The sequence below is a fragment of the Rhinatrema bivittatum genome, chromosome 7 (assembly GCF_901001135.1).
Source record: "Rhinatrema bivittatum chromosome 7, aRhiBiv1.1, whole genome shotgun sequence".
Lineage (NCBI taxonomy): Eukaryota > Metazoa > Chordata > Amphibia > Gymnophiona > Rhinatrematidae > Rhinatrema > Rhinatrema bivittatum.
This window is the reverse complement of record NC_042621.1, coordinates 9,476,129-9,491,111: the sequence shown is the minus strand read 5'-3', so window position 1 is coordinate 9,491,111 and position 14,983 is coordinate 9,476,129. Positions and strand designations below refer to the sequence as shown.

General features: G+C 48.7%; 1 protein-coding gene across 7 annotated transcripts; it reads right to left on the bottom strand.

The window, feature by feature from the left end:
- Positions 1–128: 128 nt before the first annotated feature.
- SDR42E1 (short chain dehydrogenase/reductase family 42E, member 1) lies at positions 129–13,535 on the bottom strand. Of its 7 annotated transcripts, none has more exons than XM_029608122.1 (4): positions 13,404–13,535; positions 8,408–8,677; positions 2,919–3,018; positions 129–2,115 (listed from the first exon to the last, which is right to left on the bottom strand). In XM_029608122.1, exons 2-4 carry the CDS (start codon positions 8,556–8,558, stop codon positions 1,017–1,019), a joined length of 1,350 nt encoding a protein of 449 aa, XP_029463982.1. In that variant the 5' UTR covers positions 8,559–8,677; positions 13,404–13,535; the 3' UTR covers positions 129–1,016. The 7 variants fall into 7 exon arrangements, with proteins under 7 accessions (XP_029463982.1, XP_029463984.1, XP_029463986.1 ...); XM_029608124.1 differs by lacking the exon at positions 13,404–13,535 and adding an exon at positions 5,953–6,107 and having other exon boundaries at positions 8,408–8,542; XM_029608126.1 differs by lacking the exon at positions 8,408–8,677 and having other exon boundaries at positions 13,404–13,528.
- Between the last annotated feature and the right edge of the window lie 1,448 nt (positions 13,536–14,983).

Sequence of the window (14,983 nt, the reverse complement as noted above, 5' to 3'; positions counted from 1 at the left end):
TACGGTTCCATGTAAAGCTCCACTATCTGTTGAGCAGTTCTTCGTTTTATGTAAACCGGAGTGATTTGTAGTCCCTACTAGAACTTCGGTATATAAAAATTAAAAATAAATAAAATAAATAAATATTTTGTTGTTAAGAGAGAAATGCACAAGTTCAGACTTCAAGGAGGTTTAGCTAAACCATGTTTTGGATCCATGCAGTCATCAAAAGTCGGTATCCTTTCTATGCCATCACAAGTGTGGTGGTCAGTGATGTCACCATGTGCCCTTTTCTCCTGCAAGCTTTTCCTTTTAACGGGTTTAATCCTCATGCTTTGGTTATGGCCAAAATGCAATCTTACCCCAAACGGGGTTCAGTGGCAGGGCCCCTCCCATCCCACCATCTTGAACAGGCTCTTTATTTCAATCAAAAGCCAAGAACAGCATTAGCCGAGGATGGGCCTCAGACGTTATGCTTGATCTTAGCCAAAAAGAAGCTGAGGTGTTATCAGCGGCTCAGGCTTACATCAAAATTCTAGTGCTGTGCAGCAGGGAATGAATGGTGCCAGCAGCAGTCGGCAAGAACTTGTGGGTAGGGGAGGCAGCAGCTGACTCTTCCTTACTCAGAAAACTGCTACTCAAGCTGGAGTTCGTCAGTATGATTGAGGATTTTGTCATCTCAACTGCTTAGGCAGTGATATTCATTATCTGACAGTGGATACTATTCTTATCAATTACTATTCTTGCTACATTTGGGATGAAGAATCTTTTGGTATTGAGGAAAATCGATGGAATTCAGAAGACAAATTAAGGTCCAGTGCAATAGGGGCCATTAAAAACAGCAATGACCAGACATTTTGAGTCGCATATACTAAAAACTTTCTCCCATACTTTATGCATGGGGAAAAATATAATACGTCAATTCATAACAGAAAAGTATCTTTCATGGAGATGACAATCTGTACACGTTATTGCTAAAACCAATGATTCTATCTTTAAAAAAGGATGTAGAAAAAGCAATTTGGGCTTTCAATAGACTAAGTGACGACTGCTGGAAACCATGAGAGTAGCACCACAACCAGCAGCAAGATGAATATTATATCCCAAGCAAAATATTGGAAGTCATTACCCCCAGGCTTTCTCCCATGTCCTTGAGATTTAAACCATTCAATAACTTCATTGAGACTAAACTGCTGAGCTTCATATCCCAACTCCTTTTTAGCCTTTTCCATGCTAAAATAATGTGTGACTCCAGTTTTGTAAACCTCAGTGCGTGTGAGAAAAGGCTGAAAATTATAAAAGCGACCCACAAGAAAGTGAATCTGTTCTGTTAGGAATGCAAAGACATAAACCAAAGGTAGAGGAAGGCGCACTGTAGGGAACTTGTACCCTAGATTTTCAACCAAAGGGCGGAAAAATTCAAAGTTGTTTACTGGCCTGCCATCTGAAATAAAATATGACTGGCCAGCAGCCACATGCCTTCGGTCCGGTTTAAGAGCCTCAGAAGCCAGGATATGAGCGGAAACAAGGTTATCCACATGCACAAATTCAACTAAGCTGTCGGGATCCCCATATACAAATTTGAATAACCCACTTTCAATGTAGCTAACTATTCTTGGGAGGTGTCTTTGCTCTCCAGGACCATAGATACCTGCTGGCCTCAAAGCACAAGTATTTAATACACCTTTTGTGTTCTCCAATACACTACCGTCTGCATTAAGCACTTTCATCTCTGCTAAGGATTTGGTCCGCGAGTAGTGGTCCGGGTGGAGATGAAGAGGCAGATAAGGCAGTGATTCATCCCCATTCTTTATAATTTGTCCTCCGAACACTACATTGTAGGTGCTTGTGTAAACCAGCCTTGGCACGCCTCGTTTTTGGCAAGCTTGAATGACATTTTCTGTTCCTTTTATGTTAATTTCCTCAATTAGACTTCTGTTCAGCTGCTCCCTGCCAGACATTCCATAGGATGCACTATGGAATACACAGCTGACACCGTTCAAGGCTTTTTCCATGTCAGAGAAGCAGCGAACATCCCCGGCTATGAACGTCATTCCCTCTGGCACGTCTTGGGCAGGTTTCCGTACATCAAACAGAATTACACTGATCCCCTTTTTGTGCAGGGCACAACCTAAACTGAAACACAAACAATTTTGACGTGAAAATGTCTCTCTCTCAGGAGTAAATAGCTTTACGTGCAAATTCCAACTATATTTCACACAGAAACTTCTGTCACCAGCTGCTTATAACTGCATATCACTAACAAAGGGGCTGATGTACTCCAGGGCTTTTCCTGCATGGGTGGAAAAATCTTTGGAAAACTCAGGTGCCAGTCCAAATTTGTAGAAACCAGGGCAAAAAGAAAAGCCTCTCTTGCTTTTTTTTTTTCTTAATTTTGTCCTTTTATTAATACACCTTTCCTGAATCAGAACAATAAATTAAAATAAACTAATTACAATAAATATGATAAAACAATATACAAACCCTTTTTTCTCTCTTGTGTATTTTGTTTTCACTTTCATTGCCTACCATCTCTTCCTTCCCCTTCTATCCCAACAGCCTGTTCTTTTTGGTGGCCAGAAGCAGGGGAACCCTCTCCTGCCCATCCATGGTAGCTACTTTCCAGCCTAAGTCCAACTCTTCCCCCCCGCCTCCTCTCTGTTCTGGTCTCTGTCAGCAGCTTCTCTGGTCCAGTCCCTTCCCTGCCCATGCTGTTCTGTCCAGGCTCGGCTCATCTCCCACTCGAAGCAGCTGCTGTTCTGCCCGGGCTTGGCTTCTCTCACTCCTGGCAGTGCTGGGACCAGATGCAAGTACCAAATTTTAGGTACCGGGAGGACCTGGTGTCCAAGGATATTTCCAGTCCTGTTTTCCCATTTTGTGTCTACGGGAAAATTTCTTAGCTACATAGGCCCCAAAACATGTTAAATAAGAGCACTAACCGAAGACCAAAATAACCACTGCCTCCTGTAACAAGGACAATTTCCTTGGCCAATTTTTCATGCACCATCTTTTCTTTCAGAATGACGTAAGACAGTTTACCTTTAAAGAAAAAAAAATATACAAACTGTTACAAATACTTTTCAGTTCCCTCATTTCATAAGCAATTGCAATGTTACAGTGGTCATCTGTAGGTCTAAGAGGGTAAGTGTACTTCCAGGAAGTGTAATCCTGAAACAGAAATTGATACTCAGAGACTATCAGGGACATTTTCTCCCCTAATTCTTTGGATAGGGAACAGCTTAAAAGCAGTAAAAAAAAAAAAAAAGTATTAATTTTAAAGAGCCAGTACTGGTGGCATTCCCCTGGGTTACTTCACCAAATCGCCTCCTTTTGCAAGGCACAAAGCACTCTGATATTAAACTGAGGTAAAATGCAGCTGCACTCTACAATGCTTAACATAAGAAATAACATGCTAGGTCAGACCAAGGTCCATTGAACCCAGCATCCAATTCAGGATGGTTGGCAGATCTGATGCTTAAAATCTATACTCAGCAAACAGTAATTACTCTGTATTCATTTAGAAATTTACTTTTAAATCAGTATTTTTTAGCATTCTGTAAGCTGCTCCTCTTTCTCTGCAACAGCACCTAATATCGGCAAGACACTGGTTTCAGCTGCTTCAGTTTAACTGCGATGTCAAAAAGGATAAAAGCACCTTCTGAATTCAGCTGGATATCACTGTGTGCGGTTTCATTTGTCATTCTTACTTGAGGGGCAGCAGAAAGCTGTTCAAAACCAAATATTTAACAGCCGACTCTGTTCACTGGAAAACGTGTAGGCATTACTTCTTGAAATATGTACTTCTGAATTATTTTGCAATACACAGGGAGGACAACTATGTGCAGCCCCATAAATGCATGTATATGGCCATTTGGAAATCAAATATAGTATTTTGTAACCTGTGTGTGTCAGATATACAAGGATTATAAAATATGCATGTCTAACCCCCCCCCTCCCCAACATACGCGCATTCGTTAAGCACAAATATCTGCAATGCATGGAAAGCGCATACTTTTTCTACCTATTTTATAAGCATGCATATATTTTTACACATCAAGTATAAAATGTTCACATACAACATTGATTTACAAGAAGTCAATCTTTTAAAACATGCATGATTAACTGTAATATGGGTAGCCAGGACAGATGCTTCTGCCCAAGCCCATCCGTTTACAACCAATAAATACACTTAACACAGATTGGGATCAACAAGACCACAGCTTTTATTACAACATCCTGGTGCCCAAGCCAGTTCACCATAACAACCAATTACCCCTCCCGCCCATCCGCCACGAACCAGCAAGATGGGCAATCTGAGGCTATCCCAGCCTATATGCAGTCACATCATGAACACTCCCCCATGACTCCTGCCACCGCCCAGAAAGGGGCTGACCACTTTGACCTCCGCCACCGCCCAAGCAAGGAGTCGCACCATCAACAACTGCACCCAGTTGTTCAGTTAGGAACCACTGACCTGACACCTGTCAGAAACCTTTAACCACTGCATAATCCCCAATCGGCTTGGGCTACCTGCCACAGGCGCAGGTAAATTACCTGTGACCCCCAAAGGTGCGGCCAGGATCCCCACTCAGTATATATGCCAAGGCCTCCTGCAGCGCGTACAAAAACAAATCCAAACCCACAAAGGATAAATGGACCCCGTCCCCCTAAAGAACCCCGCCTCCAGGCCCCAAACCCAGTTGAGGCGGATATGAAAACCCCCCATACCTGCCAACCAGGAGCCAATCTGCTGGTTTGCCTTGGCCCGACAACGGCGCCAAACCTTATTCACGAGCAAAGCAGGCCTTGGAATAATGTCAGACCAGCAAATAACAGGAGACCATTGCCAGGACCTTGCGCACCATGCCAATGAACCTGCGACCCGACATTTTGCCCCAGTCGTTCCCACCCAGGTGAATGATTAAGATATTCGGCGGGTTGAGACGGCTGAGCTCCTCTTGCAGACAAGGCAGCTCCGTCCAGTGCATTCCCCGTCGCCCCAGCCAGCAAAGGTTCACCCCCCCCCCCATCCCTCCAAGTCCAAAATGTGGCCCATACGGGCGCTGTCCCACAATCCACACCACCATCCCCAGTTGTACTGCACCTGCAAAGAGAAAGGAATTAATATCTGGGACGACTTAATTATTACCAGGCCGCACATATCCAGTGAAAGCATCCGACTTCCACCTACAAATCCTCTGAATCACCCCCCCCCCCCCCCCGACAAGCCTGTGTTCGCTGCGGACGCTGCTGCCCCAATCCAAAAGGAATGAGTCCCGAACTGTGAGGTATCCAACCCCAGAGCAGTCAAACACGTCCGCAGAACCGCCTCGCACTGAAACTTTGTCAGAGGCCGCAGGTCGCGGTGCACCAGCAAATGAACCCCTCCCTCTGGTCGAATTCTCTCAAAAGCCAGTGCGTTCGCCATAGGACAGGTCTGCAATCCCGGAACCGGATGAAGCACCACCATCGACCCCCTTACCCGCTTGATCAGTTTTGAACCTGTGAATAACCAAGGTCACCGAATCCTCCCGTATGCTCACGTTCCTAAGTAATAGGCTGGAAGCCTCGGACTCCTGGGAAGCTCGTGCTACCAACTCGCTGATGCGAAAAGCGTCAAAAAAGGCTAAACACAAACACGAGCCGAAACAGACAACACTCATATTTGCCATTACAAATACTGAGCAGTGTCTCCCACAGTCTACCCAAAATCTCATGAGTAAATCAGGAGCCGTTTATCTGGAACCACTACTGACCCTCGGGGCCCATCCCAGCATCAACAGACGAACCAGGAATCTCCCTACAGGAAAGCCCCAGCCGTGAGCCCTCATAAAGAAGGAGAATCTGGACAACCGCCTACCCACTGATGCCCTGGAAGCCCTGCTCTCCCTGGCACGTTCAATAAACTGTACCATGTGCTCGTCCGATACAGGACCCCCCCTGCCAACCCAGACCTGCCAGGAAGGACACCACCTTGTTTGCAGATGCCACATAACTGCTCCAGGTGGATGGAGCTAGGGATGCCCGCAGCAGCTTCCATGCTTCCGGGAATCGAAACTCCAAAGGAAATGTGGCACTGATGATCCCTGTTGATCCGCTTCCAGTACGAGCTCCCGAAACAAGGACCACTTGCAATGAGAAAGAGAATCAGAAATGGCATTAGAAACACCAGGAACATGCCTAGCGCATACAGTGATATTTAATCCCATACAGCGCAGCACGAACTTACGCAGCAGATCGGAGACCAATATACACTTCACAGACCGCTTGTTAATGACATCCACCACCCTCTTGTTGTCACACCAAAACACTACTCTCCTGTCTTGAAACTGCAATCCCCATAGGAACACCGCTACCACAATGGGGAACAATTCAAGGAACATAATGTTCTTGGTAACCCCCATCTCTTTCCAATCCTCCGGCCAAGATGCTGCACACCAGGCACCCTGAAAATAGGCGCAGAAACAGACGGACCCAGCTGCATCTGTAAATAGTTCTAAAAAGTGATTAGACACTGAATCATCTTGCCACAATAATGAACCATTGAAATCCGACAGGAAACGTATCTGACGCAGTGTCATCTTCCTGGCCCGCAACGCTCTGGACACCAAATCCCTCATTGCTTCCACTTTATCCATTGGCAAGCGAGAGATCATCCAGACAGAGTCCAACTCGATGCCCAAGAAGACAATGCGAGTACAAGAACCTTCCGTCTTGTTCTCTGCTAACGGGATGCCAAATTTGGCCGCAGTGCCCCGGAAACAACTCAACAGATGTGAACAAGTCGACGAAGATGAGTCCCCCACAAAAAGGAAATCATCCAAGTAATGCACAATGTTAGCCACTCCGGCCCGCTCTGCCACCACCCAATGCACAAAGGAACTAAATGTTTCAAAATAGGCACAGGCGATGAAGCACCCCATAGGCAGGCATTTGTCACAGTAGAAAGATTCCTGGAACCGGAAGCCCAGCAGCGGGGACGACTCAGGATGAATCGGCAGCAATCGGAAGGCAGACTCTATATCCACCTTCGCCATCAGGGCCCCCACGCCACAGCGCCAAACTATCGACACCGCCGACTGAAAAGCAGCGTATCTCACCGTGCACAGCTCCCTGGGAATGTAATTGTTGACCGAGTTACCCTCAGGGAACGACAGATTGTGGATCAAACGAAACTTACCCGCCTCAGACAATCCTGCCCACGTCGATCTCCAGTTGCACTTTAGAGGCTACCACATGGGCCAGCTAGGGGAACCGACGGACAATTCTGACACTCCCCCCACCCCGATCGGCCCCTCGAAGGGGACATGGAAACCATACGCAAAACCCTGAAACAAAAGTAACACAGCCTCCACCCTTGGGATACCTACCCAGCCATACTGTCATAGCTACTAGACAGACAGGGGTAGGAGCCAACCGCAATACCTCACTTCTGGGGGCCTTTAGCCACAGACCCGTTGCCACTCCCGACATTGGATCGTTTAGGACACTTGGTGGCGGGGTGTCCCAACACACAATTGGAGCAAGCATGCTTGAACTTGCAGTCGGGGAAGTTACATGTCGACCGGTTGAACTTCCAACATGCATCTGGAAAAATGGCCCCGACTCGACTGCCACCCGCCGGAGCAGTCCTGTCCGAAATGGCCGCCCACCCAGTGCCCCAGGCATTCTGCTATCTTCTCCTCCACCCAACAATCCTACTTTGGCACACATCCGGGTCAACCACAACGCGACATCCCTGCTGCCCCAAACCATAAATTTGTTCTCCTCTATCTGGTCTTTAAAGTGCTCATCATAATTGAGCCATGACCAGCCCTCGTACACCCGGCTGGCTGCCAGAATAGCAACTGCATACACCAGCATGGGACCATACTGCGTCAGGTCATGATGGCCCACAACACTAGCCAAACGGAGGAATGAGTGGGTCCAGTTGAGCACGTTGCGAGCCACCCTCCGTTGTGTACCCTGAAATCTATCCACACTCCTCTTTTTCCTCTTCTCCCTACGCTTACCCCTACGATCCTCCCATAGCTGGAAAATATCAATGTACCTGTGCTGCCTGATTTTCCTGCACAGCGACTTGGGCACATCCTCCCACAGAGAGACTAACTAAAGCAGGTGCCCCCCTTGACTGACCCTGCTCCCCTACCCGGCTTTTCTTGCCCGCACCTACCAGAAAAGGACCAGACGAGGTAGACGAAGAGGAAGATGAGGAGGAAGAAGAGTCCGAGGAGCTGGACCAAGAGCATTTTTTTCTTGCGCCGCGATTTCTCGCGTTTCTTAGGGACCGAGGAACCCAGAGACTGAGGCTCCGCAACCTCTCCCTGTGATACAACCACCGGTTCGGTCGAACCAGGGACCTCTGGCCCTGATGGAACAGGAACCCCAGTCTGCAACTGATCTGCCCCCTCTTCAACCTCATACTCACCAGGTTGTCTACTGTCCGCACATATCCCGGCGATATTCAATCCTCGGGCACTGCCATCATTACCCATCACACAGGGGGTTGATATCTTGGAGCCGCTGGCAGTTCCTGCCTCATCGGGGTTCATGGCTCGGAGCCTGTTGGTGGGATCCATCTCGCTGGAGGCCGGCCCCGGAAGCCGGATGTGAACGCCGCAGCTGCGACCGGATCAGCAAGCCAGCCCGCTTGCCGCGAAGAACCAGGACTATCATCTGACTCGCCGATGGGATAAACCTGTGGAAAAGAAGGAGCAGCAGCAACCGATGACCCGGAAGATGCTGAAGCTGTTGGACTGCCAGGCGGACCCCCAGAGCAGTAGGGCCGACGCGTACCCATGTCGTAAGACGGCGGCACCTGAGCCCCTCTCCAAGAGCCAGATGTGCCCCCCCCCCCCCCCCCAACTGGGCATGGAAGGAGCCTGCCTCCCGCCGAACCTCCCCTTCGGGCCCCTGTACCAGGCCGGGGTAGGGCCCTCACCCCACGACGTAATCAAAGGACCCCAGTTGTCACCGGAACCCTAAACATATTCAGGAGGACCAACCGGGCCCGGCCAGTCACTTCCCGTCTCAGAGCCTAGATAGGGCCCACTAAGGAGGCCTGTCGAAACCTCCCCGTCCCTCCAATGCCCCGAAAGGGCCCACTAAGGAGGCCTGCCGAAACCTGCCCGATCCCCCGAGTCCACAATGACCCTGTGCCCTCTCCCTATTGCCCCCCCCCCCCCTCCCGGCTCGTTGTGTTCAGCAAAGCCCTCCGGTTCCAACCCCCTTTGAAAATGCAGAGAAACATTGCCTTGTAGCAATGGTAACATGGAATAGACTTAGTTTTTGGGTACTTGCCAGGTTCTTATGGCCTGGATTGGCCACTGTTGGAAACAGGATGCTGGGCTTGATGGACCCTTGGTCTGACCAAGTATGGCATTTTCTTATGTTCTTATGTACAGCCCTCCTTACAACTTCAGGACCGGACAGCTCCGAGCCCTGCCGCTGAAGCCGGCACAGCAGCTGAGGCAGACAGAGAAGCCTCCTGAGGAATGGGAATGCAGGAACTCTCATCCACGGCGGGAGTGGGAGGGAGAAGGGCAGCAGTCAGGCAGCGTGGCCGAGCCCAGTGCAGAAGCTGACTTCCCCGACTTTCCCCGTCGCGCAGCGGCCTTAACGCTGCAAGTTCTGGAGTGCGAAGCCCGCCCTTTGCAACCCGGACCCTCTGGATGCTTCGTGGTCTGCTCCCCCGAGCTGGCCACCACAGCCCGCGGCACGGCCAAGCGAACCCAATCCCTGCGTCAGCGCGATGCTCACCCGGAGCCATCGTGAAAGCTTCATCCCCCGGCATCGCCGCTTCCTCCGACATTATACCGACGGAGCTGGCCCAAAAATGGAAGAAACAGGAGCAGGACCCTCACAGCGACCAGACGCCACGGCAGGAAAAATTTGAATGCCTGCCGGACACCAGGACCTTCCCACTCCCATCCGCCCCTGCTGGGAGGGAACCAATAGATTCCCAGGAAAGCAAGAGGTTTAAAAATAAACCTCCAACTCCCCCTCCCCTGCTTTGTCTCGCAGCACGAGCCCGGATACGGGCCGCCGCACCTCCCCTGCCAAATTTTAACCCCCGGCGTGCCAGGTAGGAGCCTGGCACCATACTACAGTGGCCAGGCAGATACGGGACCTGCCTGACCTTACAAAATCAGTTTACCTTTCCTAGTTCACCCAGTCTTTCTCCAGTTAATGCCCTCTTATGTTCTCACCCTGAACTCCCCCCCCCCAGCTGTTCACTCAGACCTCCTAGAAGCACAACAGACTGATATCAATTGTGCGTGATAATGAGCAGATGTAAAGGTTTCACAAATTGCCAAATGTACTTGTATAAATCTCTTATAAAGTAGCCCACCCCAGAACACCTCTTTTTTGCACATGAAACAGAAAATATCAAATGTGTGTTTGTTCATAAGGCAATGTACATCCATTCCTTGAGCTTTCTTAGATCATACCTTGTTTTTTCCGTACTTCATGTAGAGTGTCCACTCTATTGCAGATATTTATATCACCCGCAAAAATACAAGGTTTTCCCTACCCTTCTGCATTATATCACCTATAAAAAATATTGAACAAAACTGAACATAGGGGGAATCATCAGTGAATCAGACCTATCTTTCTTTGGAATAAATGCCATATACCAGCACCTTCTGTAAGTATTAGTCATGGTTATGGCATTATCCTCCCTTTGATTTTTCTCCTTGTTTATTACGAAGTAGAGATATACGCTCCTAAATAGATTGTACTCACGTACATGTTATTTTATAAAAATGTGTTTAGCGTGATACATAAGTACTGAAATAAATAAGACCCTATAACTAAAGTATGGTGCAAATTAAATGAGTTTTGCATTTGAGATAAAAAAAAGTCCAAGAAGCAGTACTTGATGGTGCATGAGGAACTGATATGCACCAATCTGGAAAGACTGCAAGCTTATCATAGCCAAAGTAGGAAAAGAGTGCAAAAGGCAGTGGTAGGGTGCATAAGGAATTATAGTCCTACATCAAAATAATTTATATACAAGAAATAGGTTTTCTTCAGTGGAAAGAAAGTTCTAACCAAGGGGTCATGATTTGCAGCTCAAAGAGGCTAAACAGAAGTAACTTTCACATATTTATTTTTATCTGGCTTTACTATATTTTATTAGTGTTCATTTTTTTTTTTTTAAATAGTTTTGATTTATCTTATTTTTTTTTCTAGAACCTTCAATCATTTTTAAATCCTGTATTTCCATGCTCAGTGTTCATACTGTGCTTTTATCTACTTTCTACACAGTTTAGAGACTTTTCGCAATAGATCTAGTGATTTTCTTCAAGTAAAAAGTTGGCAACATTGCCAACTAATCCCTATCTGTTGTCATCTATTGTGCTTAAAAACAGAAACCGGGAAGGAACCAGAGCATGGGAAGCAGGAAGAAGAGGACAATGGAAGGGTCAGCTAGGAGGAAGGACACCCAGAAAGGGCCACGGGGGTGCCTGGGAAAGGGACCATGTGCAGGGAGGACCAAGGAAAGGATGGAGGAAGAGGCCCCAGGAAGGGACTATGTAGTGGGAGAAGGAAAGGAGAGGGAAGACCAGGAAAGGTATGGGTATGGCGAGAACCCAGGAAGAGGCCATGGAAAAGGAGGTAGAAGGGAGAGGACCCGTGAAGGAGCTACTGGAGGAAAGATTCATTTTTGCTTGAGGAAATAGAATTTGAACGTATACCTTTTTTCACTTTACATGGTTTTTTCAAATAAAAAGATGGGGTGTATAACTGAAAGAATGCCCTCTGTAAAATTAGTATCAAATTACGTGAAAATGTGCTTGAAGATTACACGATAACCTAATTACGTTACACAACGTTTCGACACGAATTTTATCGAGACTAAGACCTAGAATCTCCAAGTTTCAAGTACAGCCCGCGAAATCGTGGAGCAGCGACGAAGGCTTGCGAGGGATTCTCTCCCCCCAATACAAGCCGAGGCTCGTGAACCCGGCTCGACTACTCTCATTAATGAGGCCGGCAGCCGCCCCCATTTCACCAGCCTCACCTGCCGTCCGCCGCCGGGGGCATAACAGAGACCCATAGACCTCTGTTACCCCTCTCCCCAACTCAGTGCGAGGGGGGAAGACTGCATTGCACAGTGTTGCCAGGTTTTCATGAAAGAACAAGCACTTTTTTCCAAAAAAAAAAAGCCCAAAAAAAGCCCAAAACACATGAGATTGAAACATTTTATTTTTTTATAGCAGTTAATGCCCTCACATACTCATACCCCTCTCCCCACCCCCCTACAAGCAAATCTCTGGCCCCCACACTCTCCCCCCTCCCTAACCCCTCCGAGCACATCTATGGCCCCCCACACACTGATTCCCCCCTCCTAGCACATCTCTGGCCCCCACACTCATTCCCCCCCTCTGTAACCCCTCCGAGCACATCTCTGGCCCCGCACACACATTCCCACCTCCCTAACCCCTCCCAGCACATCTCTGGCCCCGCACACACATTCCCACCTCCCTAACCCCTCCCAGCACATCTCTGGCCCCGCACACACATTCCCCCCTCCCTAACCCCTCCCAGCACATCTCTGGCCCCGCACACACATTCCCACCTCCCTAACCCCTCCCAGCACATCTCTGGCCCCGCACACACATTCCCACCTCCCTAACCCCTCCCAGCACATCTCTGGCCCCCACACTCATTCCCACCTCTCTAACCCCTCCGAGCACCTCTCTGGCCCCCCACACGCTGATTCCCTCCTCCTAGCACATCTCTGGCCCCCACACTCTCATTCCCCCCCTCCGTAACCCCTCCGAGCACATCTATGGCCCCGCACACACTCATTCCCCCCTCCCTAACCCCTCCGAGCACATTTCTGGCCCCGCACACACTGATTCCCCCCTCCCTAACCCCTCCTAGCACATTTCTGGCCCCGCACACACTCATTCCCCAGCCCCCTCCAAGCACATCTCTGGCCCCCACACTCATTCCCCCCTCCGAGCACATCTCTGGCCCCCACACTCATTCCCCCCTCCCTACCCCCTCCGAGCACATCTCTGGCCCCCACACTCATTCCCCCCTCCCTACCCCCTCCGAGCACATCTCTGGCCCCCACACTCATTCCCCCCTCCCTACCCCCTCCGAGCACATCTCTGGCCCCCACAGTCATTCCCCCCTCCCTAACCCCTCCGAGCACATCTCTGGCCCCCACACTCATTCCCCCCTCCCTACCCCCCTCCGAGCACATCTCTGGCCCCCACACTCATTCCCCCCTCCCTACCCCCTCCGAGCACATCTCTGGCCCCCACACTCATTCCCCCCTCCCTAACCCCTCCGAGCACATCTCTGGCCCCCCACACACTCATTCCCCAGCCCCCTCCAAGCACATCTCTGGCCCCCCACACTCTCATTACCCTCTCCCAACATACTAACTCCTTCCCTCCTGATACCTGGCTGTAGCTGCACACTCTGGATTCCTTTGCTGTTGCGCTCCAGTGCCGTTCTGCTGGTCTTCCCGTTCCGCCCACGTGCGCTGCTGTGCTGGCTGGGTCCGCCCACAAAATGTGCTCCTGACGTGTGCATCAACAAGGCTTGCAGCTCCTGCTCTGATTGGCTTACTGCTGCCATATAGGGATAGGGTGCGCCTGCTATGGACAGGCTTCATCGCAGCAGCAGCAGCAGCAGCAGCCAATCACTGTAAAATGATTCAGAGCACAAGTCCCGCCCAACAAGCCCAAAAAAACAGCGACTGGCAGAAAAAAAATAGCCCAATTAAAAGCAACCCGCGAATCGGAAAAAAAAAACAAAACCGCGAATGACTACAAAAAAGAAGCCCAATCTCGCGATAAATAAGCGAGGTTGGCAACGCTGATTTGCACATTGCAGAACGTCTTCCGTCGGCTCCGGACGTGACGTCAGGGACGTGTGCATCACGTGACAAGACGACCGCCGTGGCGGGGAAACTGAACGTCGAGGAGAGCAAAGCCCTATTATTGAGACTGCAAAGCGTGAGCCGCGCTCTGGGTACATACGGAGCGGGAGGAGGGGGCAGGGGCGGTCGAGCAGCGAGATTATTTCTCGTTTCTGTAGGAAGCTGAGAGAACAAAAGCTGAATTAGTTAGTTGCTGGCAGGCACCTGTTTTCTTTGGTCGGGGGAGATAAAGTGACCAGCAGAGGTTTACGGGAGAGTGAAGGGAAAAGGTCATCTCGCGGTTTACCATAGTTTTAATTTTATATTCTGCTTTTTCTCACTTCAAAGCAGATTACGTTCAGATACTGTAAATATTTCACGATCCAGTATAAAGAATGTTGGGCTAGGTAAAAATCACGGATCAATGCATCTCCAAAAATGTTATTACTTTTTTTGTATATAACAAAACCACAAGAACAATTAATACAAAACACTCTTTTAATTCAAAAGAAACCCCGACACGGCCGTGTTTCGCATTAGGGCTGCATCAGTGGGCCAGGCAGGTGTTCACCGCTATGGACAAAGAGCGTGGTTCAATCAGTATTGAGCAGGTGACTAACAAATAATACAAGCAATCACAAACATTTTTAATAAAGGAAGAGGAAGGACATATATATATATAGGCTCAAACTTTAAGAGAAAGTTGCAGAGTAACAATAATAAAATGAGAAATAAGAAAGATATAAGTAATAGTAAAAGTAGTAAAAAAGTAATTGGGGGGGGGGGGAAAGAAGACAATGTAATGACTAAATGAAGACAACCAAGCAGGTGAAAAAATATAATGCTGAAGGTAAATTAAGAACATAAGAACATGCCATACTGGGTCAGACCAAGGGTCTATCAAGCCCAGCATCCTGTTTCCAACACTGCCCAATCCAGGCTATAAGAACTTGGCAAGTACCCAAAAACTAAGTATATCCCATCCTGATGCCAGTAATAGCAGTGGCTATTTTCTAAGTCAACGTGATTAATAGGTAACTGACTTCTCCAAGAACTTATCCAAACCTTTTTTAAACCCAGCTACACTAACTGCACTAACCACATCCCCTGGCAACAAAT

Bases quoted from the DNA above. Each gene is read 5' to 3' on its own strand.
- SDR42E1 (XM_029608122.1), bottom strand. From the start codon at position 8,558: ATGGATCCCACCAACAGGCTCCGAGCCATGAACCCCGATGAGGCAGGA. The intron at 3,019-8,407 runs GTGAGTATGAGG...TTTTCTTTAAAG, and splicing joins TGCGGACAGTAGACAACCTG to GTAAACTGTCTTACGTCATT. The intron at 2,116-2,918 runs GTTAGTGCTCTT...TTTGTGTTTCAG, and splicing joins AGTGGTTATTTTGGTCTTCG to TTTAGGTTGTGCCCTGCACA.